General features: G+C 49.6%; 2 protein-coding genes across 5 annotated transcripts in view; one reads left to right on the forward strand and one right to left on the reverse strand.

The window, feature by feature from the left end:
* The window catches only part of BGLU40 (beta glucosidase 40), a 21,492-nt gene extending 20,075 nt beyond the window's left edge, over window positions 1-1,417 (forward strand). For both annotated transcript variants that reach the window (XM_017843381.5, XM_008794502.6), the window contains exon 13: window positions 1,028-1,417. In XM_017843381.5, the coding sequence (XP_017698870.4) occupies window positions 1,028-1,202 (175 nt within the window). In that variant the 3' untranslated portion in view covers window positions 1,203-1,417. The remainder of the gene's footprint in view (window positions 1-1,027) is intronic.
* LOC103709279 (biotin carboxyl carrier protein of acetyl-CoA carboxylase, chloroplastic) lies at window positions 109-20,456 on the reverse strand. Of its 3 annotated transcripts, XR_015967207.2 has the most exons (9): window positions 20,016-20,456; window positions 4,537-4,584; window positions 4,294-4,460; window positions 3,341-3,665; window positions 3,003-3,074; window positions 2,478-2,543; window positions 1,819-2,384; window positions 1,610-1,691; window positions 109-599 (listed from the first exon to the last, which is right to left on the reverse strand). XR_015967207.2 is itself a non-coding variant. In XM_039127534.3 (7 exons), the coding sequence occupies exons 1-7, from the start codon at window positions 20,157-20,159 to the stop codon at window positions 2,361-2,363; spliced, it is 846 nt and encodes a 281-aa protein (XP_038983462.3). In that variant the 5' UTR covers window positions 20,160-20,456; the 3' UTR covers window positions 109-2,360. The 3 variants fall into 3 exon arrangements, 1 of the variants encoding a protein (XP_038983462.3); XR_015967206.2 differs by having other exon boundaries at window positions 109-1,691; XM_039127534.3 differs by having other exon boundaries at window positions 109-2,384.
* Between the last annotated feature and the right edge of the window lie 1,214 nt (window positions 20,457-21,670).

A 21,670-nucleotide genomic window follows, 5' to 3' on the forward strand; every position in this document is an offset into this window, starting at 1 on the left:
TGAGAGCATGGACTTTAGATTGTCCCTGAAGTTTCATACAACCCTGTGTTCTTGACATTTTTAACATCTGGAACAGATCCGGTATATGAATTCGCCTTCTCATAAAGATTTTATTTACAAAATATCCATATATAATATTTCATAGGTTCTCTAGATAATGTCACAACATTTTTCTAAAATTAAAAGGAAGAAAGGCTACCCAATTAGATAAGATATCTTACAAACATAAGCAGCCTATACATTAGTCATGGCCTTGTATACAAATGCCATACAGTTATCTTGACCATATATCGAAGTTATTCTTGAAGGACCAACAGAATAAAATAGGAAAGACATAACACCTATGAAATCTAAAGTCCAGCGGACACAAATCCATGAACTCTCTGGAGTAAAAGGAAGTCAAGTATCTAATCCAGACCGTGAACCTTGCTGAAGTAGCTTCAAGAAAAATGTTCATCTTGTAGTTCTGGAACATGAGCAAAAGCTTTTGTTCTTCTTCCCCGTCTCTTTTTCTTCTCTTCTTGCAGCTTAAAGCTGCTTGTCAACTTTCCCCAAGATTTTCCTAATGAAGTAGGTGGAGCTTTTTCTCCTCCTTTTTGCTTACAAAAAACAAAAAGACATGAATGTATTATTATTTAACTATATGTGCACTGTGAAGATGTCAAAAAATTTATCAAAGAAGTATCACGAGGCTCCCACCATTACGGGGTCTCAAAAGCATCATATGTACATTGCTTTACCCCCATATGTAGAGAAATTGTTTTCATGTTTCGAACCTACGACATCCATATCACAATAAAGCAATTGTACCATTACACCAAGATTCGCCTTCAATTATTCAAATCTACAACCAAGTAAAAATTTGTATTGACCTTTTATCAAAAAAAAAAAAAAATGATTGCTAAATTTTAGAGATGTGATTAAGGGGGAGCACATGAAAACAAATTTTTTTTGATGATGAAATTATGTTGTTTGGCTTTTCTTGGTGCTAACGAAACAGCTTATGTTTGTTATTTTTACCATGCAGGGAAGATGGGTGTGATGTACGGGGATACTTTGTGTGGTCCCTCCTCGACAACTGGGAATGGGCTGCAGGATACACTTCAAGATTTGGTCTTTATTTCGTGGACTACAAGGACAATCTGAAGAGATACCCTAAGAACTCTGTTCAATGGTTCCAGAACTTGTTAAAATCCCCCTAACCCACTGCTGACATCCTCCCAGTATAACAAATTTTAGGCATCATTCACTCCGTGTCCCTGCAAAGAGACTGCACAATAAGAAATTTGTTCCCGATCATCAATGTCACCTGAGCCTGAATATTGTAATCCAATTTGCATGAATTGTGTTTATGATTTTTTGGGTTCTAATAAAGGCAATGTTTCCCATAAATAAGATCTCATCCTCGAATTTGCCATTGTGTTCTTGCACTGTAACTTGATTTTATTAACAACAAACAGAATCATATCATTGCTAAACACATTGCTACATGGAAAGACGAGTCCAGTTATCGATTTGTAAGCCCTTTCTTGAGAAAGAAAAGGAGGTGGGGGTGGGGGAGCGGCTGTTGGGTGCTGGACGTCTAATCCAGTAAAAAGAAATCCCTCACCAGGGGTCCAGGAGTTGCTGAATAAAGATGCTAAAATGAAGAAGAGATTAATGGAGAGTGGGAGGCTCGCCTTCCCTTTTTCCTGAAAATCATGAAAAAGGAAATCCAATTAGAAGGTGATTTATAGCATCACAAAAATCTTGGGGTTGATTAGTCCTTGCAAGGATTACATTTGACAGAGAGGATCAGGAACTGGTTTAGAGCACAACCTATTGTTAGGTTGCTTGGGTCATTGAAGCATGCAGCACTTCACCAACATAAAACAGACCTTGAAAAAGTAAACCAACAGCTCAATTGAATTGGATTTCTAAAATTCAAGCTCAATGCACAATCACATCTTAAACATCACCATGCTGCATATTTGCTTCATAGATCAAAATTTGATTTCATTAACTGAAACGTATGTTCTGACTAGTGCATCATGTTTAATCTACTATGGGTACGAAATCAGAATTACAACAATCTCCAGTCTTCTGAGGTCCAAGAAAGAAATTCATCCACGAGGGAGGGCGTACATGGAAAATTGCGATATAGCATCGGGGTGCAACAGGCCCAAAATTAACAAAAGATATCCCTGCACCTTGCACCATCTACCTTTACCCATCACATAACTTAATTCTCCAGATGAAATAAATACTTACCACCCATAAATGACAGATGATAAATTAGACAAGTATGAAAGGTAATCTGGCTAATAAACTTCATCCATAAGTTTTTTTCCTGAGCTACTCAAAACCTGGTATTTCATCCGTCAGGGCTGAATTATAAGTAAGGGCTGCAAAAGATAGAGGACAAGAATTTCAGATAGAGGAAAAGAGAATGAAGGGAAAAGCGTTTAGAGAGGAAAGTGCATAAGAAAGAAACATACTGTATCAATGCTGACCGGTTTTCCATCCTCTGCGAGTATCTCAACTACTGTCCCTGATTGATCAGCCTGCATGACAAAAAGGGTAAAGGGGTCATGTATCCAATATGCTTGAATATGAAGCATGCCCCTAAATCTGCAATGTGCTTCATGGGACTTGAATTTTATTAACTTCTTGATTGAAGACCTTTCTCTATTGCTCGAGAAGGTTTTATGTCCATTGCTTTCACAATTTATATAAATTCTACCATGCAGTTAATTGTTTATGTTTTCGCATTAGTAATAGGGCATATACACATTTACTCATACTATGGCTTTCTTTTTCTTAAGAGTAATCCTTCTAACACTATCGAAAAAAGAAACAAATATGAGATAGTTTGAGCTGAGAATGCATAATGCAATAACCATTAAATGCGAACTGTCAAATGGCAATAATTACATCTAATGGCATTAAAAATATATAAATACTACAAAATTTTGCATTAATGTATAGATTGGATGGGGAGGGGTTGAGGACAGGAAGATTACCTCAATCTCATTCATCAATTTCATGGCCTCAATGATGCAAACCACCTGGCCTTTTTGCACCTTATCTCCAATCTATGTAATAGATACAGGTTAGTTAACAGCGTGCAAAATCACAAGTGCAAAGTCCAGAAGCTCAGTCACAATATTTGACGCACCATTTCCACAGCAAAAGATATGCATTACAGAAAGACAAATGCATAAGCCTGACATATTAAGTTTGTGGATGCAGGCATATATTTATGTAACCTACGAATAGCATCTTATGTGGCATACTACGTACGAAGTGCAGAACTTATCAAAAACGACAGAATCTGAATGAGAATTGGATGAAGGATTACCTTCACGAATGGTGGCTCCCCAGGTGCGGGGCATTGGTAAAATGTGCCAGCCATGGGGCATTTGAGGGGAGGAAGAGATGATTTGCTCCCTCCCTTTGTTGCAGGAGGAAAAGCCGGTGCCGGGGCCGCTGGAGATGGACTTGCAGCTGCGGGAGGTGGAGTTGCATGGGAAACTGGGGGTTGAGGTAGAAACACAGCTTGTGGAGGTTGCATCATCACTGGAGCAACAGAAGCTTGCTGTGGTATAGCTTCTTTTTTCCTTATTATGAGTTCAAAATCCTTCTGTTTTAGCTGCAGCTCTGTTATATCTTTTGAATCCACCAACCTGCTTGGAGAAGGAAAGAAATACTTACAACTAAATCTACAGCTCACATCAGACCAAAATATATATGTCCCATGCTAATAGCCTATCAAACTCAATTAGCAGGGATTTTCCTGGGGTAAGCACTCGCTGGGCCTGATTGATAGTTTGTTGAGGGTACTGAAAACTGGATTCGAAAATCAAGGCCTTAGGGCTGGTAAGAGCTTGCCACAGTGAGTTGTGTTCCAATGACAGGGCAAGGATTTTAGGACATCCATCGCTGGTTCGAATTCAGTGTGATATAGAGTTCCATGACTGACGCATCTTTACTAATTGAGACTACAAGTTTTCATATCTTTCAAATTCCTAGTGCTCTTTACTTGAGACTGGTAGTCTCCAGCAAATTCTCTGCCTACTCCGTTTCTTTCTTTTTTCCTATCCCTATTTACAATAATTTTTGAACTAGTCTTCAGTAGTCTATTTGATAAGGAACAAGATAAGTCCTGAATTTTCTCCATATTTAGAGAAAAACAGCAAAATAGGTTGAAATTCTTACTTAGCAAGGTTGGAAGCTTCAGCAATATATGCAGATATCATGGAATATAGTACTGCATTTTTAGGGAAAAACAGCAAAATAGGTTGAAAGTCTTACTTAACAAGTTTGGAAGCTTCAGCAATATATGCAGATATCGTGGAATCTGGTACTGTAGCTTGACTGGCAGATTCCTCCTGATAACCAGCTTCTTCATCTTTTGATGATAAATCTCCTGGCTTGGTTGATGTCATTTGGTAAGAACTTGAAGAGCTCTCAACAGCAACCTTATAAGGAAAATATGGCTATAAAGAAGGAAAACTATTTTTTATAATATGAAATTCAATTTTGATCAGTAGATACCTCCTGAACCTGGGCCTTCAAAATGGGGGAGTGGCTCCTATTAGATCCCTGCAGAAGAATTATAAATCTAGTACTATAATAAAATCAAAAAAGCAGGAAAATAAACCATTAGAAAAAAGAAAGTCTCAGAGTTACATAAAAGGGGGAAAACAATAGAAACTGGCAAGCTGGTACAAGTCAATCCCTGAATTCAGTCAGTCTAACAGGCAATATATGCAAAACTTAATTACACCATAACACAATGCTTTAGAAGAAGGTAATCAGAAACACCCATAACTCCCAAGACAAGAAAGGGCATTTACTTGGACCAAATGCTATGAATCAAGCATTGCTGGGAAGGAACAATTGGCCAGATGATATAATGGTTCTATTCCTTTTAAACTGACCTAAGTGCCCATAAGACTCTTCGCCTTATGACTTGTACCTCGAAAATGAACAATACCATATATCAGATTTTGCTTTCTTTCATCTTACTTCAGAATATTCTGATGACTGGGGAAAAATCAAAGGGTTTACAACCTAATTGTGTGAACTTAAATTGCATGACTAATAAGCTAACTTTTCCGTGTCCCCAACTTGTCTTCTAGGATTTTGGCAAGCCCCTCATTGCCTTGTTTAGGATTGTTATTGGCGGTAGAGCTTATAAAGCTTTTAGAAGTAGAGCTTTCAGAGAGTAGAGCTTTTGGAAGTAGAGTTTTTATTAAAAGCTATTTGCTGTTTAGTAACAATATTTCTAAAATACTGTGAAACTTTAACATATGTTTGGTAATCAAAATGAGAAAGCACTTTTGGTATGATAAAATGACGATAAAGGATATTGCATAGTATTGCATAATGGAGCATAACATAATATAATATTATATTTTATCATATATTAAAATATTATTACTTTGTATAATATTATTATAATATAGTGTAATATAATATTGAATATTACAGCATAATAATATAACATAATATGATATGATATGATATAGTAATGTATTATTAATAGTACAATATTACTACAATGTAATATAATATTATTATAATTATAACATAATATAATATAACATCATATAATAATATTGTAATATAATACAACAATATAATATAATTTAACAGATTAGAATCTAATTTAATAATGTATTATATTTGTTGCTGGAAATTGGACCCGGGGGCAATCTTCGGTCGAGGAGAGGGAGCGGGAGGTGGTTACTCACGGTGGGGCGGTGGTTCGTCGACGGGCGGCGTCCTCCGTCTGGGGCGATCGGCGAGAAGGAGCGGCTGATTCCCGCGGCTGGGCGACGATCCGACAGTGGGCGGCGTCCTCCGTCTGGGTGCCTGCACACGAGCCGGTGGCCGGGTCTCCCGGCGCCGGCCCTCCGACGCTCAAGTCAGGGAGGGGGCAAATCGTGTAGAGTAGAGGTAAACGGTGCGTGTCCTCAGTATCGATTTTCCAACCCCCTTTTATAGACCGGGGGTCGGTTTACCTGCGATGTAACGGGGCGAAGCCGTAGTACGGCTCGGCATGTCGTTCAGGTCGGCGCTTGGTCAGGCGAATAATTGCACTGATGTCGGCGATGAGGGCGTTGTACAACCCGAACTAGCACGCTACCAGGCGAATTTATTGCATCAGTGTCGGAGGTATGGCCGAGATCAGAGACTTATCACAGTTGACTAGACTCTGCTGGGCTTATTTGCCGTGGAGAGCTGGGAGTCCGTAGATGACAGGAGTCACGTGCATTAATTGTTGAGTGAGCCGGAGATCCACATTTATTGTGGAGTAAGCCGGAGATCCGCATTTATTGTGGAGTAAGCCGGAGATCCGCATTCATTGTGGAGTAAGCCGGAGATCCATATTTATTGTGGAGTAAGCTGGAGATCCATATTTATTGTGGAGTGTGCCGGAGGATCACAGCGGTCATGCGCAATAAATGCCGGAGGGGCGTCATAGTACGGTCTCTGGCCGGACCTCGGAGACGTATAGCCGTAGTAGGTGGCTGACAAAAGTAGGCCTCGGGCATTGGGGTTTCTCTTAGGTCGGAGGTTCCGAGTTCGGGTGCCGACTTCGGCCTTCCAGGGTCGACGATTGTGCGGCTTCTTTGGGGCATTCGTGTCATTTGGGGGAAAAACCTTATTCCCCCAACACTACCCCCCGACTTCCGAGTTCGAGCGGCTTGTGGGCTCGGACGTAGGAAGTAAAGTCCATCGTTAAAGTTGGGGGGCGAACTTCGTCCGCACCCTCATGTTTCTTGGAATTTTCGTGGTAGGACCTGCGCCCTTGGGCGTTTCGAGGTTACTTTGTTCGGCGAATTAATGATGGGGTCCATATCCCTACGTCTTTCAAGGCGACTATAGCGGGGGCGGTGTCTCTTGGATTACCGAGGTTGGTTTGTGAGGCGGACCCAGGATGAGGGTCCTCGGGTTCGACGGGGTGGCGCCTCGGCCCCACAATCGAGAATTCCCGCTCATCAATGAGCGTGCCATTTTGGGTTTCAAAACGGACACGCGGCATGACCAGGGGTCGGACGCTTCCGATTTCGTGTTACCGGGTCATAATTTCGGAGGAGTGGAGGCCACACCGGGGCTCCACGTGTCCCAGATTTTATTAAACGAGGGGAGCGGGGGTGCCGTCCGCTCATTCTTCGAGGCGATGGGGTTCTGTGGACCCATAATGAGGTCCCGAGATCCGATGGGACAACACTTTGATTTCGTATTCGATTTATTGATCCGGAGTGGATGCAGTGCCTCGGCCTCAGAGGTCGCCACGTGGCGCAGCCCGATCGGGGGATGGGAACCGACCCCATCGATCTGGGCCGTCAGGGGGGTCTATATAAACCCCACGAGTCTGCCCTAAAGGTCTTGTTTGGCTTCCCCTCATTTTCGTCGTCTTTTTTCCCTTGTTTTCTCCCTCAACCGAATTTTGCCGGCGGTGCTCGGAGCAATTTCTGGCAATGTCCAGTAGGTTTTCTTCCTGTTTTCTCTAGAGTTTCCTCTTTTCTTCTCCTTGCCAACTTCCATTTTCTGCTCTTAATTTTTACTCCATTCTTCTGTGAGAATGAGTCTCGGTCCCGAAGAAGTTGGGTCGAATATGTCAGAGGAGGAACTGGAGACAATCCGCTCCCGTTTCTTCTTCCAGCCCGGGTTTCGTCTTGAAACCGCAGGGCCGGGGGACAGGGTGACGCAGCCGCCCCCAGGTCGGATCGCGGTTTACCGCGAGACACTCTGGGCGGGCCTGCGTTTTCCCACCCATGAGTTCGTGAGCAGCTTGCTGGCCGAGTACCAGCTCGTCCCGGCACAGTTGGCTCCGAACTCATGGAGGACCATAATCGGGTTTTTGTCCCTGTGCCTCGGGCACGGGATCCCGATCACGGTAGGCCTTTTCCGCCGGTGTTTTCTGTTAAAGAAGAACCCGGCGGACGCAGGGTGGCTATATTTCGCCTTTCGGGGCGGTATGTCACTCTTCCGGGGCGCCCCTTCCTCGATCCACGAGTGGAAGGTGAAGTTTTTCTTTCTGGCGTCCGCGGCGCCTTGGGGGTTTGAGCCGAGGTGGGGACACCCACGGCTGAAGGCCCTCAACAGACTCTCCGAGCCCACGGGGAGGGAGCTGAGGATCCTAGACTCTGTGCGAGCCCTCGGGAGGGGCAACGACCTGTCCGAGCTCCTGCGGGAGGGCGCCCTGGCGAGCGTGGGTCTGAGCTCGGCGCGCCCCGAGGGTAAGGGCGGCTACGTTATTTTCATTCTTTGTCTTTCGCTTTTACTGCCACTGGCCTGACACTTAACAAAATTTTTGATTTCAGATATTCCCCGCATGCCGACCAGCAACACGTCGCTTTTTTCCCGCCTGAGGAGGCGGGAGGCCGAGGCCGGGGGGGCTAATCCCCAGCCTCGGAGGAGGGCGAGGACGGACGGCGCTTCCTCGTCGGCCGGGATGAGTGGCCCCGAGGCGGGGGCCCCTGCGGCCGACCCGAGGCAGGAGCGGGTGGTCAGTGGTGCGAGCCCATCGGCCCCTCCTTGCCCTGCCCCCCTTGCCCAGTGGGGGGAATCATTCGTGGCCCGGCCGCAGCAGCCAGGACCCGGGCCTGCCCGAGGCCCCGAGGCGAGCGGCTCCGGGACCTCGGGTCCGATCGTGCCGAGCTCTTCCCGAGCTTTCCGAGAAGAGTCGGTTGAGCCAGACTCTTCCGTTCCTGAGGGGAGCTCGGCCCTTCAGGACGCCGAGGTCGCACGCTCCATGTTGCGGCGTGCTGTGCTCCCAGCGGACCGGGCCGCGTTCCGAGGGATTTCGCTGGAGGAGGTCGCCGGCAGTGCTTACTGCAGCACCGCCCGGGTAAGTTTCCTTCTTAATTTTCCTGAGTTATTAGCGTGCATACGTGCCTTTCAACTCACAATACCCTCGCTTCTTCTTTTTTTCCCTTTTTTTTTTTTTCAGCATATTCTCGAGTTCGACACCATGGCGTTCCTCGCCCACGGGTATCGAGAAGAAGTTCGGCAGCTCGGCCAGCAGCTGGAGCCGGCCAAGAAAAGAATCGCCGAGCTAGAAGCGGTGTCGGCCGCGGCCGAGGCTCGGTGGGCGGCCACCGAGGCCGAGCGCCTGCCGTGGTGGGGGCGCTTGAGGAGGAGAAGGCGGCTCACGCCATGACCAAGGCAACCATGCGCGGCACGGAGGCGCGCTTGGGGGAGGTCCAGGCCAGGGTCGCGGCCCTCGAGTATGAGGAGAGGGCCCTTCGCCTCCGAATCGAGCAACTTGAGGCCCGGGAGAGGAGGGCTCTCGAACGAGCCGAGCACGCCGTGGAGCTCTTCAAAGAGTCGCAAGAGTTCCGCGACATGTTGGAGGAGGAGACGGTCGACGGTTTCCTTCGAGGCTTCGAGAACTTCCGAGAGCAGGTGCGCCTGTACTGCCCTCAGTATGACTTCTCGACGGTCCGTCCGAGGGAGGACCGGGGCTGGGGGTCCGACGAGCGAGCCATTCCCACCATCCTGACATCCGAGGCGGGAATATATGAGCAAGACCCCGCCGAGCCTTCGACGAGGGTAGCCGAGGCGGACGGTGTCATGGAGGTGGCTCTGGCGGCCGAGACGGACGCTGTCCCGGAGGTGGTGCCCGAAGCTCCTGCTCCCGACCCCGAGCCTGTTCCGGAGGAAGGTCTTGAGGTCATCAATGTGCCGGACGACCCCCCGGATGTGGCTCCCGCCGCTTAGGACTTAGCGTATTTTTCTTTCTTTTTCATTGTATCCGAGGTCGGCCCTTGAGCGGCCGACTTCCAATTTTGTAATTGGCCTTCCGGCCCTTTGTTAATGAAAAAGTATTTTTGCCATTCCGTGTTCATCTTTCCCTCTGTTGTCGTGACCGAGGCCAGGGCCTTAGCGAACAGCCTCGATGGCCTAGCTTTGCATTTTAATTTCCAGGCTGCTTAACGAAGTTGCCCTTCTTCCCGGGCTACGTCTTAGCCTTCTCGGGTTCCAGTCATCCCGACGAAGAGGAGCTCCGAGTCTTGAGTTTTTTAGAAAATTTCCCTAAGTCCTATAGCTCGGATTTGGGAGACGTGGAGGTCATCGCGTTTAGCCTTTAGGGAAGTCCCAAGGTGTCGAGGTCGGGCCTTAGCCCTTTAACTAAGACCGGACTAGGTCTGTATGTGCCGCTAATCGGGGAGTTTAGTCGGGTCTCCGAACTTAACTCCAAACTCCTCAGAGGGAGCGCGGGCCAATAGGCAGGTTATTACCGAAGGTTTTCGTAGTTATTGTTCTCGGACTCTGCCGAGGCTTCGGTGAGCAAGGCTGGGGTTTTCAGAGATTGCCTTGGTACCCGTGTTTGGCTGGCGCATTCGTGGCCGGGACCACTTTTTAGCCGGACGTAGGAGTTTACGTCGAAGAGCCAAGTCGGGCACTAATTTATGAAATCCTCTGTACCAGTTTCGGAGACTTGACGAACGGTGCATGCATAATGTAATTAGGAGGTCGATCCTAAGCCGACCCGTTAGAGAGGCCCGACTTTGGGGCGAGATAAGGCTTCAACATTAAGATTCCGTTCAGCAATATGTAAATAAAATTTGACAAGGAGGGCGTCCAGTTGAATGTACCTCTTTCATTCTCAGAGTTATGCTTCGCATGGTGGGGTAGGCTGCTTCCCTTCCTCGTCGACCTGCGGAGTCATTTTTGACTTTAAGGGGGCTCGGGCTTCTCACGGACCCGACAGCACCCGCCGAGGTTGAGAGGGCTTGGGGAGGCTTTATTGATTTGTAGCTCTTTGCGAGGTCGAGGGAGTTTGAGACCCTGTGGTCGGACCTCGGGGCACCTCAACTTTGGCCGAGGGGTCTTGTGTCAGGTCGGCGGGTCCGCGGACGCTTTGCTGACCTGTGGTACCTCCCGAAGTCGAGGGAGTCTGATTCTCTACGGTCGACCCTCGGGGCATCCCGACCTCAGTCGAGGGATCATACGTCAGGTCGGCGGGTCTGGGCACGCTCTACCGACCTGCGATGCTTCCCGAGGTCGAGGGAGTCTGGTTCTCTACGGTCGATCCTCGGGGTATCCCGACCTTAGTCGAGGGGGCGCTACGGGGGACCGCGAAGGTACTACCCCGTTGTTGGTGATGAGCGCCACGGGGGGCCGCGAAGGTACTACCCCGTCTTTCCGAAGTGTCGAGGGGTCTGGGCACGCACTGTCGACACTCGGGGCATCTCGACCTTAGTCGAGGGATCGCTCGCTTCGGGGATCGGGGATCGTCGACCGATCCTGGGGGTCCACTTCGTGGCGCCCCAGGTGGAGCCACCCTTTCCACCCCTCACGGCGCCTTCCCGAGGTCCAGGGAGTCTGGTTCTCTACGGTCGACCCCCGGGGCATCCCGACCTTGGTCGAGGAATCGTTCGTCAGGTCGAGGGGTCTGGGTACGCACTGTCGACCTGCGACGCTTCCCGAGGTCGAGGGAGTCTGGTTCTCTACGGTCGACCTTCGGGGCATCCCGACCTTAGTCGAGGAGGCGCTACGGGGGGCCGCGAAGGTACTACCCCGTTGTTGGTGATGAGCGCCACGGGGGGCCGCGAAGGTACTTCCCCGTCTTCCCGAAGTGTCGAGGGGTCTGGGTACGCGCTGTCGACACTCGGGGCATCTCGACCTTAGTCGAGGGATCGCTCGCTTCGGGGATCGGGGATCGTCGACCGCTCCTGGGGGTCCACTTCGTGGCGCCCCAGGTGGAGCCACCCTTTCCACCCCTCACGGCGCCTTCCCGAGGTCAAGGGAGTCTGGTTCTCTACGGTCGACCCTCGGGGCATCCCGACCTTAGTTGAGGAGGCGCTACGGGGGGCCGCGAAGGTACTACCCCGTTGTTGGTGATGAGCGCCACGGGGGGCCGCGAAGGTACTACCCCGTCTTTCCAAAGTGTCGAGGGGTCTGGGCACGCACTGTCGACACTCGGGGCATCTCGGCCTTAGTCGAGGAATCCTGCTCCATTCCACGTTTCGTCGTCTTGCGATCCTTTCCGAGGTCGAGGGAGTTTGGGACTCTACGGTCGAGCCTCGAGGCATCCCGATTTTGGCCGGGGAATCTGAGGATCACAGACGACCCAATATTAAAAGAGGATTACAGTTATCAAGGTGAGAGAAATTTTTGCAGAAAAAGGAGCTGAGTCCATTGTCCTGATTGTTTTGAACCCCTTAGGGTTTCATTGGTAATACATCCGTAGATTCTCGGAGTTCCAGCTTCGTGGGATCAGAGTCCCCTCCAGGGACTTCAATTTGTACGCCCCTGGTCGTTGTACCCGGGCGATTTGATACGGCCCTTCCCAATTTGGGGCGAGCTTTCCTTGCTCGGTCGGTTGAGAAGCCTCGACTCTCCTGAGGACGAGGTCCCCTACTTTGAAGAGCTTGGGCTTGACTCTGGAGTTGTAGTATTGGGCCGTTCGCTGTTGGTATCTCGCCATGCGAACCCGGGCGACCTCTCTCGTTTCTTCGACAAGGTCCAAGTTGCTCCTTAGCTGGGAAGAATTGGTGTCGGGGTCGTAATGCTCCATTCTGGGAGAAGGCAGGCCGATCTCCAGCGGGATGACGGCCTCAGTGCCGTATGCTAGGTTGAAGGGGGTCTCTCCCGTGGGTAGTCGGAACGTGGTCCGGTACGCCCAAAGGACATTGTACAAGTCCTCGACCCACTGTCCTTTGGACCGATCAAGCCTAGCTTTAAGTCCCTGCAAAATAGTTCGGTTAGTTACCTCGGTTTCCCCGTTTGTCTGGGGATGGGCAAGGGGTAGTCCGAATCGGCAGATTATAGACTTCCATACGAAATCCCGCATCCTTTGCTCGGTGATCCGGGCGACAGGTTCGGCCTCGACCCATTTGGTGAAATAGTCGATGGAGACGACCAGGAACTTTCTCTGTCCGGTGGCGAGGGGAAAGGGCCCCAGGATGTCGATCCCCCATTGGGCAAACGGCCAGGGGGCGATGATGGAGGTCAGCAGAGCTGAAGGTCGGCGCTGGATATTGGCGTTTCGCTGGCACCGATCGCACTTGCGGACGAAATCTGTTGCGTCTTTTTGGAGTGTGGGCCAGTAATATCCCTGCCGCAGGATCTTATGGGCCAAGGCCCGGCTCCCCAGGTGATCTCCGCAGATCCCTTCATGGACCTCTCGGAGAGCATAGTCCGCCTCGGAGGGGCGGAGGCATCTGAGAAGGGGGGAAGTAAATGATCGTCGATAGAGCCTGTTCTCGTATAGGACATATCGGGGGGCCTGGCGCTTGATTCGGCGAGCCTCCATCTCGTCATGAGGTAGGGTTCCGTCCTGAAGGTAGCAGACGAGCCCGTCGATCCAGCTTGGCTCGGAGCCGATGCACATGGTAGGCTCGGGTTCCTCCGTGCTGGGGGTCTGAAGATACTCGAGCGCGGTTCCCTTAGGAAGCTCGCTCATGCGGGAGCTTGCCAGCTTGGATAGCTGGTCTGCCCTGAGGTTTTCCGTTCTGGGAATGTACTGAATGTTGAAAGAATTCAGGGCAGATATGAGTTCCCGCACCTTTTGGAGATACTTTTGCATGGATGGCTCTTTAGCTTCAAAATCTCCTTGGACCTGGTTCACCACCAGCTGGGAGTCGCTGAATGCCGTCAAGTCTCCCACGTTTAGTTCTTTCGCCAGTTTGAGCCCGGCGATCAGGGCCTCATACTCGGCCTCATTGTTCGAGGCCGGGAACTCGAGGCGCAGGGCTTGCTCAGCCACCACTCCGTCTGGACTAGTGAGGATAAGTCCGGCCCCGTTACCCCCCGAGGTCGAAGACCCGTCCGAGTGCAGGACCCATGGCTGCCTCGGGGCCTCCTCCGCGGGTCCAGATGGCAGGTCGGGGTCGTCCGGAAGGGTGCACTCCACGATGAAGTCTGCGAGTATCTGAGCTTTGATAGCCGGCCTGGGCCGATATTCGAGGTCGAATTCCCCGAGCTCGACCGCCCATTTGGCGATCCTCCCCGCACGATCCGACCTCTGCAATATTTGCTTCATGGGCTGGTCAGTCAATATAACTATCGTGTGGGCTTGGAAGTAAGGCCTGAGTCTCCGAGCCGAGATGATGAGAGCGAAGATGGTCTTCTCAAGTTTAGAATATCGGGTCTCGGCATCCCTGAGAACCCGGCTGGTGTAATAGACCGGCTTTTGGAGCTTGTCCTCTTCCCGGACGAGAACTGAGCTCACTGCGGCTGGGGAGACGGCCAGATATAAGTAAAGGACCTCGCCTTTCCGGGGCTTGGTGAGCAGCGGGGGAGAAGCCAGAAGGCTTCGAAGATCTTCAAAGGCCTGCTGGCATTCTTCTGTCCACCGGAAGTCTTTCGGCCGTTTGAGGCTCTTGAAGAAGGGGAGGCAACACTCGGCTGACCGAGAGACGAACCTTCCCAGGGCGGCTACCCGCCCCGCGAGCCGCTGCACCTCCTTAACTGTCTTTGGAGGCGACATCTCTTGTAGTGCCCGGATTTTCTCCGGGTTGGCCTCAATTCCGCGCTGGGTCACTATGAAACCCAGGAACTTGCCCGAGGTGACCCCGAACGCGCACTTCGCCGGATTGAGTTTCATTTGATATTTTCTGAGCTTGGCGAACGTCTCGTCGAGATCGGCTATGTGGTGTTCCGCTGCTCGGCTCTTCACCAACATGTCGTCCACGTAGACTTCCATGTTCCGGCCGATCTGGTCTTTAAAAATCTGGCTGACCAGCCTCTGATAGGTGGCCCCAGCGTTTTTCAGGCCAAAGGGCATCACCTTATAGCAGTAGGTGCCCTTGTCGGTGATGAAGGCCGTCTTCTCCTCGTCTTCTGGCGCCATTCGGATTTGATTGTATCCTGAAAAGGCGTCCATAAAAGTTAGCAGTTGGTGTCCCGAGGTGGAGTCGACGAGCTGGTCGATGCTCGGGAGGGGGAAACTGTCTTTTGGGCAGGCCTTGTTCAGGTCGGTGTAGTCCACACACATACGCCATTTTCCGTTGGCCTTCTTTACGAGGACTATGTTGGCGAGCCAGTCCGGGTAGGAGACCTCCCGGATGAAGCCGGCTCCGAGGAGTTTGTCCACCTCCTCGGCCGCAGCTCGTTGTCGCTCGGGGGCGGAGCCTCTTTTCTTCTGCTTTATAGGCCTGCTGGTTGGTTTCACCTGAAGTCGGTGGACCATGACCTCAGGGTCAATTCCTGGCACGTCCGCGGGCGACCAGGCGAAGACGTCGGCATTATCCCGCAGGAAGCTGACGAGGCGATCCCTCTCATGGGCGCCGAGGCCGGAGCCGACCTGCACGGTTAGCTTGGGAAAATTTTCTCGTAGTGGGATTTGAATAAGGAGCTCACCGGGCTCTACTTGCTTCTTCCAGGGGGTGTCCCTTGCATCGAGGGTTTCTATGGGGAGTGAGGGGCGCGTCGGGCGGTCTGGCGCCTCAGCTGGTTGTTTCACTGTGTGGGCCGCCATGTAGCATTGCTTGGCGACCAGTTGGTCTCCGCGGACCTCGCCTACTCCTTGGCCGGTGGGGAACCGCATGAGTAAATGGCGGGTTGAAACCACGGCTCGAAGGGTGTTTAACCCTGGGCGCCCAAGGATGGCGTTGTAGACCGAGGGCAGACGGACCACCAAGAAGTCCATCCTCACAGTGCTCTCCCGGGGGGCGAGGCCAACTGTGACAAGGAAGCTAGCCTCACCTTCAACCGAGACCGCATCTCCGGTAAACCCGACTAGCGGGGCATTGATTCTCCGGAGATGTCTTCCTGTCAACCCCATTTTTTGGTAGGCATGGTAGTACAAAATGTTGGCTGAACTTCCATTGTCAACTAGGACACGCTTTACATCAAACCTATTTACAATCATGGAGATGACCACAGCGTCATCGTGAGGGGTCTCGACCCCTTCTAAGTCCTCGTCCGAGAACGAGATGACTTCATCAGTACGTGGGCGCTTCGGGGGTGTTCCCTGGGCGGCCGTTCCTGCCGAGGCCCGCCCGATCATGTTGATGGTGCCGGCGATGGGCCTGTTGTCGCCTGGATTTTCGGTTGGTGCGACATTCTCCGCCGGCCTTCTTTCCTCAGGTCGATTCCTCACGAACCAGTTGAGTACTCCCCGTCGGATGAGCGCTTCTATCTCGTCCCGGAGTTGGAAGCAGTCCTCCGTGTCGTGCCCACGGTCTCGGTGGAAGCGGCAATACTTCCTGGTATTTCGGGGAAATCCCGTGTCTCGCATAGGAGGCGGGGGTCGGAAGAAGTCCCGACCCTCAATTTCCATCAGGATCTCGGCCCGGGGCGCATTGACGGGTGTATAGTTCTCGTACCTCGCCTGGTACGTCCGGGGCCGTGGTTGAGACCTCGGACGAGGAGGTGTCCTCTGCTGAGGTCGCCCCTGCTGACGGGGCGGACTCCTCAGTCTGGGGAGATTTTTCTCTCTGCGGGGAGACCGGCTCCTTTGTCGGCCGCGCTCCTCGCGGCGCTTCTTCTGCTTCTTAGAGGCGGGCTCGATTGCTCCCCGCCTGGAGGCGACTGCCTCCTCGGCCTTAGCATACTTCCGGGCTCGGGCCAGCATTTCGGTGAAGTCGGCCGGGAAGCTCTTCTCGATGGAGAAGAGGAATCGGTAGGAGCGAACCCCAGTTTTCAGAGCCGACATGGCTATCGACTGGTCTAGCTCGCGGACCTCCCATGTGGCGGCGGTAAAGCGGTCCAGGTACTCTTTGAGGGACTCCCCCTCCTTCTGCTTGATGTCCAGGAGGGAGTCTGATGTCCGTCGCTGGCGCCGGCTGGCAGCAAAGTTGGTGGCGAACTGCCTGCCGAGCTGCTCAAAGGAGGACACCGTGTTCGGCTTCAGTCCAGAAAACCAAAGCCGAGCGGTCCCTCGGAGGGTCGCTGGAAAGGCTTTGCAGAGTATGGCCTCCGAGGACCCTTGTAGGGCCATGAGGGCCCGATAACTCTCCAAGTGGTCGAGGGGGTCGGTGATTCCGCTGTAGGGCTCCACCTGAGGCATTTTGAATCTCACGGGAACCGGCTCGTCCTCGATCTGGCGGGAGAAGGGGGACTTGGCAGTGAACTCAAAGTCCCCTTCCTGTCTCGCCTTCTTGCCGTGGAGTGCCGCAATCTGGCGCTCCAGATGCTCAACTTTTCGGTCGAGCTCCCCCACCCGTGGGATTGTCGTTGTGGTTTGCGCCGGCCCTTGGCGGTCCGGGGCTGACTCCGCCTCGGAAAGTTGGGGTCTCCGATCGAAACCTTCTCTCGGTAACTCCCTACGGGGAGTAGCCCGTTCTCCGTTGTTGGCTCTGGAGGAGCCATGCAGATTTTGACTGGGGAAAATCGGGCCGTTGGGGAGACACTCCGGCGGGGCCTGGGCCTGCGGGGGAAGCGCCGATGAAGCTTCCACGCGCCGTAGGCCCTGCATGGCGGCGGCCAGGGCCTGGACTTGCTGTACCAGGGCATTGAACTGTTCCAGCTGGACCTGAGGACCTGGGTCAGCTGGAGTTGGGAAATTCTGGACGGAGTGTCCAGGACTTTGCGGGGGACGCCGGGAGACGTTAGAGGCTCCCTTACTTCTCAACTTCATGACTGCTACTCGGTCCCTTCCTCTAGCGCCAACTGTTGCTGGAAATTGGACCCGGGGGCAATCTTCGGTCGAGGAGAGGGAGCGGGAGGTGGTTACTCACGGTGGGGCGGTGGTTCGTCGACGGGCGGCGTCCTCCGTCTGGGGCGATCGGCGAGAAGGAGCGGCTGATTCCCGCGGCTGGGCGACGATCCGACAGTGGGCGGCGTCCTCCGTCTGGGTGCCTGCACACGAGCCGGTGGCCGGGTCTCCCGGCGCCGGCCCTCCGACGCTCAAGTCAGGGAGGGGGCAAATCGTGTAGAGTAGAGGTAAACGGTGCGTGTCCTCAGTATCGATTTTCCAACCCCCTTTTATAGACCGGGGGTCGGTTTACCTGCGATGTAACGGGGCGAAGCCGTAGTACGGCTCGGCATGTCGTTCAGGTCGGCGCTTGGTCAGGCGAATAATTGCACTGATGTCGGCGATGAGGGCGTTGTACAACCCGAACTAGCACGCTACCAGGCGAATTTATTGCATCAGTGTCGGAGGTATGGCCGAGATCAGAGACTTATCACAGTTGACTAGACTCTGCTGGGCTTATTTGCCGTGGAGAGCTGGGAGTCCGTAGATGACAGGAGTCACGTGCATTAATTGTTGAGTGAGCCGGAGATCCACATTTATTGTGGAGTAAGCCGGAGATCCGCATTTATTGTGGAGTAAGCCGGAGATCCGCATTCATTGTGGAGTAAGCCGGAGATCCATATTTATTGTGGAGTAAGCTGGAGATCCATATTTATTGTGGAGTGTGCCGGAGGATCACAGCGGTCATGCGCAATAAATGCCGGAGGGGCGTCATAGTACGGTCTCTGGCCGGACCTCGGAGACGTATAGCCGTAGTAGGTGGCTGACAAAAGTAGGCCTCGGGCATTGGGGTTTCTCTTAGGTCGGAGGTTCCGAGTTCGGGTGCCGACTTCGGCCTTCCAGGGTCGACGATTGTGCGGCTTCTTTGGGGCATTCGTGTCATTTGGGGGAAAAACCTTATTCCCCCAACAATATTATATTATTATATATACATAATAATATAATATTATTATAATCTAATCATATAATAGAATATAATATAATGTAATATAATCTAATATATTATCATTTATATTATTAATCATATAATACAATATTATTATTATAATAATATCGCATATTATTATAATATAACTATTATTATCATAATAATATAAATTTATGATTGTAATAATCTATATATATATATATATATATATATATATATATATATATATATATATATATATATATATATAAATGTACATATTTATAATCTAACATATTGCCGTCACATGTTTTTATTGAATTGAGATTTTGAGATATAGCCCTTGGCCATAAATTTAAATTCCTTCTTTCCCCCTCCTCTTTGCATCCAAATTGCACTCCATGAATCTAAATTCAAATTCCCCTGCTCTCTTAGCTACTTAATCTTAGCACAGCAATCCCCTATGCATTAGATATGAGACTAATATACAACATGAAACCATCATCTTTTTTTATTATTGTTCTTCTGTTAAACAAAAGTCTTATTCATTCAAATTCTTAGGAAAAAATATGTGTCGTATCAGCTCCAATTGGGGAGCTTCACTCATGAGGAAGATAACACAACACCATACCAAGTGGACAAGAAATATAGTACAACACCTCAGTTTGCAAATCAATGAGCTACTTAGTGAGGCTCCCTAAGTGTCCAATAAAAAGCATAATCTCTAAAGAATAAACAATTAGTCAATCCTCTGACAAGCGTAAAGTAATATTAGTTTACATCCGACCCTTGGCTAGACCCGCATAACAACAATTCATCATTTTAAGCCATTCATATTAAATTTTGAGTTATAGTGTTCCCAGAAAATGTTGATTTTCTAATGCAAAATTTTTGAATGCAATATTATTAACTTGATATTAAGTTATATGAATATTAATTTTCATTTCTGAACTCTGTCGAACCGATTTTTGTTGAGTCCTTGTATACTCTACACTCTCCCAATATCTAAAAGGAAAGGATTTTCCCCCAAAAAAGTCAAGAAACTAAAAGTTCAAAGGACGAAGAAATCGAATTTGCGTTCCGATTGATCAGAAATGATCAGACACATCTAAAATTACATAAACTGCCTTCAAAGGTTCATCATCAGCTTTGTTCGAATGCCCAAGAATGCAAAATCCAAACCAAATCAAATCATGGCCCAAACAAACGGCATAAATTATAAGCTCAACAATGACTATTCCATAACTATCAAATGCTTCTTACGAATTTTTCTCCGCGCTTCATTAAATGTCGTAATCACCGAATACTAAGAAAACTTAATACCAATAATCCATAAGATGGCTCAAAAATCCTAAAAAACACCTAGAAGACCAATCTTTCATCCATTTCTCTTAACCATAGCACCCAAACAAGAGCCAAATCCAACGGAGCACCAAACCGAAGTAACCGAGACAAAGAACTGACCTTCAGCAACGTAAACCGGGCGGATCCGGCGAGCAGAGGTGTCCGCGGCTTGGAAACCGAGATCATTGGGATCGGCTGGGGACGCCACGCGCCATGCGGAGCGATCACGGAGCACTTAGGACAGGGAACGGAGATCGGCGCCATGGCACTGGAGCTCCGAGATCGAAGAAGAGAGAATCACAAAAAGGAGTGAAATGGAGAGAGAACCGAAACCCTAGCTCTCGAGGAGGAGGTGAGATCGAAAACAAGCGACCGGGAGAGTTGGGGAGCTAAGAAGGAGAAGGTGGCGGAGAGATCGAAGAAGAGGAGAGGAGGGTGGATGATAAAATCTTCGCCCTCCGTTCGAACTTCGACGGAATCGAGAGAGGTCCGAGAGGAGGGGCCCGCTCTCTCTGTGGTTTCCGCCTTTTTGCGCTATCCAGAACGGCACGTGTGCACCAAAAAAAAAAAAAGCTGCACGCCTGTCAAACAGGAAAGGAAGTTTCGACGCTTCTACGCCATCCTATCAGTACGATTGGCTGCCATCCAGATTTGGATATGCCGTATGAATGGCATATCAAAACTCTAGTACGAAAAAAAAAAACAAAAACATTATATCAGCTAATGCCCAAATTAAACTACCTAGTATCAGTCCAAACGGGCCAATACCAGTACGAATGGCAAATCGTCCAGACCGCACGTGCCTCGGATGCGCACCACATGGCCTTCGGAGTCTAGCTCGACCAGGACTCCTTCATGCCCATATCTGCTGAGTGAAAAGTCTTTCGATGGATGCAACGCAGGAAGGCACCAATGGCTGCGATCGGAGTCCACCACGTCAAGAAGTCTACAATATTTGATATACCAAAAAAATTCTGTACCATGCCGTACCAATATTGTGCTAGTATAGCACTAATATAAATCCGATATTGAAACGGAAAGTCTTAGTCCAGATTATAGCTATGCTACTCCACAATTAATAGATTTGAAATTTGGATGGTGGCAATATACTTGCTCAAAGAAAAAAAATAAGACGATGATTGCTGCAGATCCCACAGAATTCCTCCAAATTGTATTATTATCATTTATCAGTCCCGTCATGCTGTGCTGCTCCTCCCCTATCATCACACATGTTATCATTTATAAATAATTTAAAAATAGTTTATAATCATTTGGAAAGGTTGTAGTCCAGCGAATAATTTGTTCAACTTTTCTTTTCTTTTTTCAAAATCATGCCTAGGAGTCTTAAAAATATGAATCACCATTACGGTATTATATGATCACTTTATGCATGAAATTATGGAAAGATAACTTCTCTCGCGTATCCATTCAAGTAACCATGCTTTCCCCCTATTTTTACCCTTTTGTAGAGGGTAATCATGGTTACTTTAGCCAGCATATCCAAATTAACCTTTCTGATATCTCTGTTTAAAATCTTGAAACCATACCCAAAAATTCTTATTCACTTGACTCATGGCATGTATTCAAATCAACACAGATAATAAGGTTGCATCTAATTCTTTTCACATCCGAAAATAGACTGGGTACTCTTTCTTATAATAATAATATAGATTAAGATTTACTCATCAATACAAATGCTGGGGAAGACAGTACACCATCACAAAAATAACGTCAGTACATCTGACAATAGACTGCAACCCGTTTATGATCTTGCG

This window comes from Phoenix dactylifera, chromosome 7 (genome assembly GCF_051530095.1).
Source record: "Phoenix dactylifera cultivar Ajwa chromosome 7, Ajwa_hap1_PhDact_Kaust_v1.1, whole genome shotgun sequence".
NCBI classification, from domain to species: Eukaryota; Viridiplantae; Streptophyta; class Magnoliopsida; order Arecales; family Arecaceae; genus Phoenix; species Phoenix dactylifera.

Bases quoted from the DNA above. Each gene is read 5' to 3' on its own strand.
- LOC103709279 (XM_039127534.3), bottom strand. From the start codon at position 20,159: ATGGCGCCGATCTCCGTTCCCTGTCCTAAGTGCTCCGTGATCGCTCCG. The intron at 4,585-20,015 runs GTCAGTTCTTTG...ATTCTTCTGCAG, and splicing joins CCCGGTTTACGTTGCTGAAG to GGATCTAATAGGAGCCACTC. The intron at 3,666-4,293 runs GTAAGACTTTCA...TTCTCCAAGCAG, and splicing joins GAAGCTTCCAAACTTGTTAA to GTTGGTGGATTCAAAAGATA.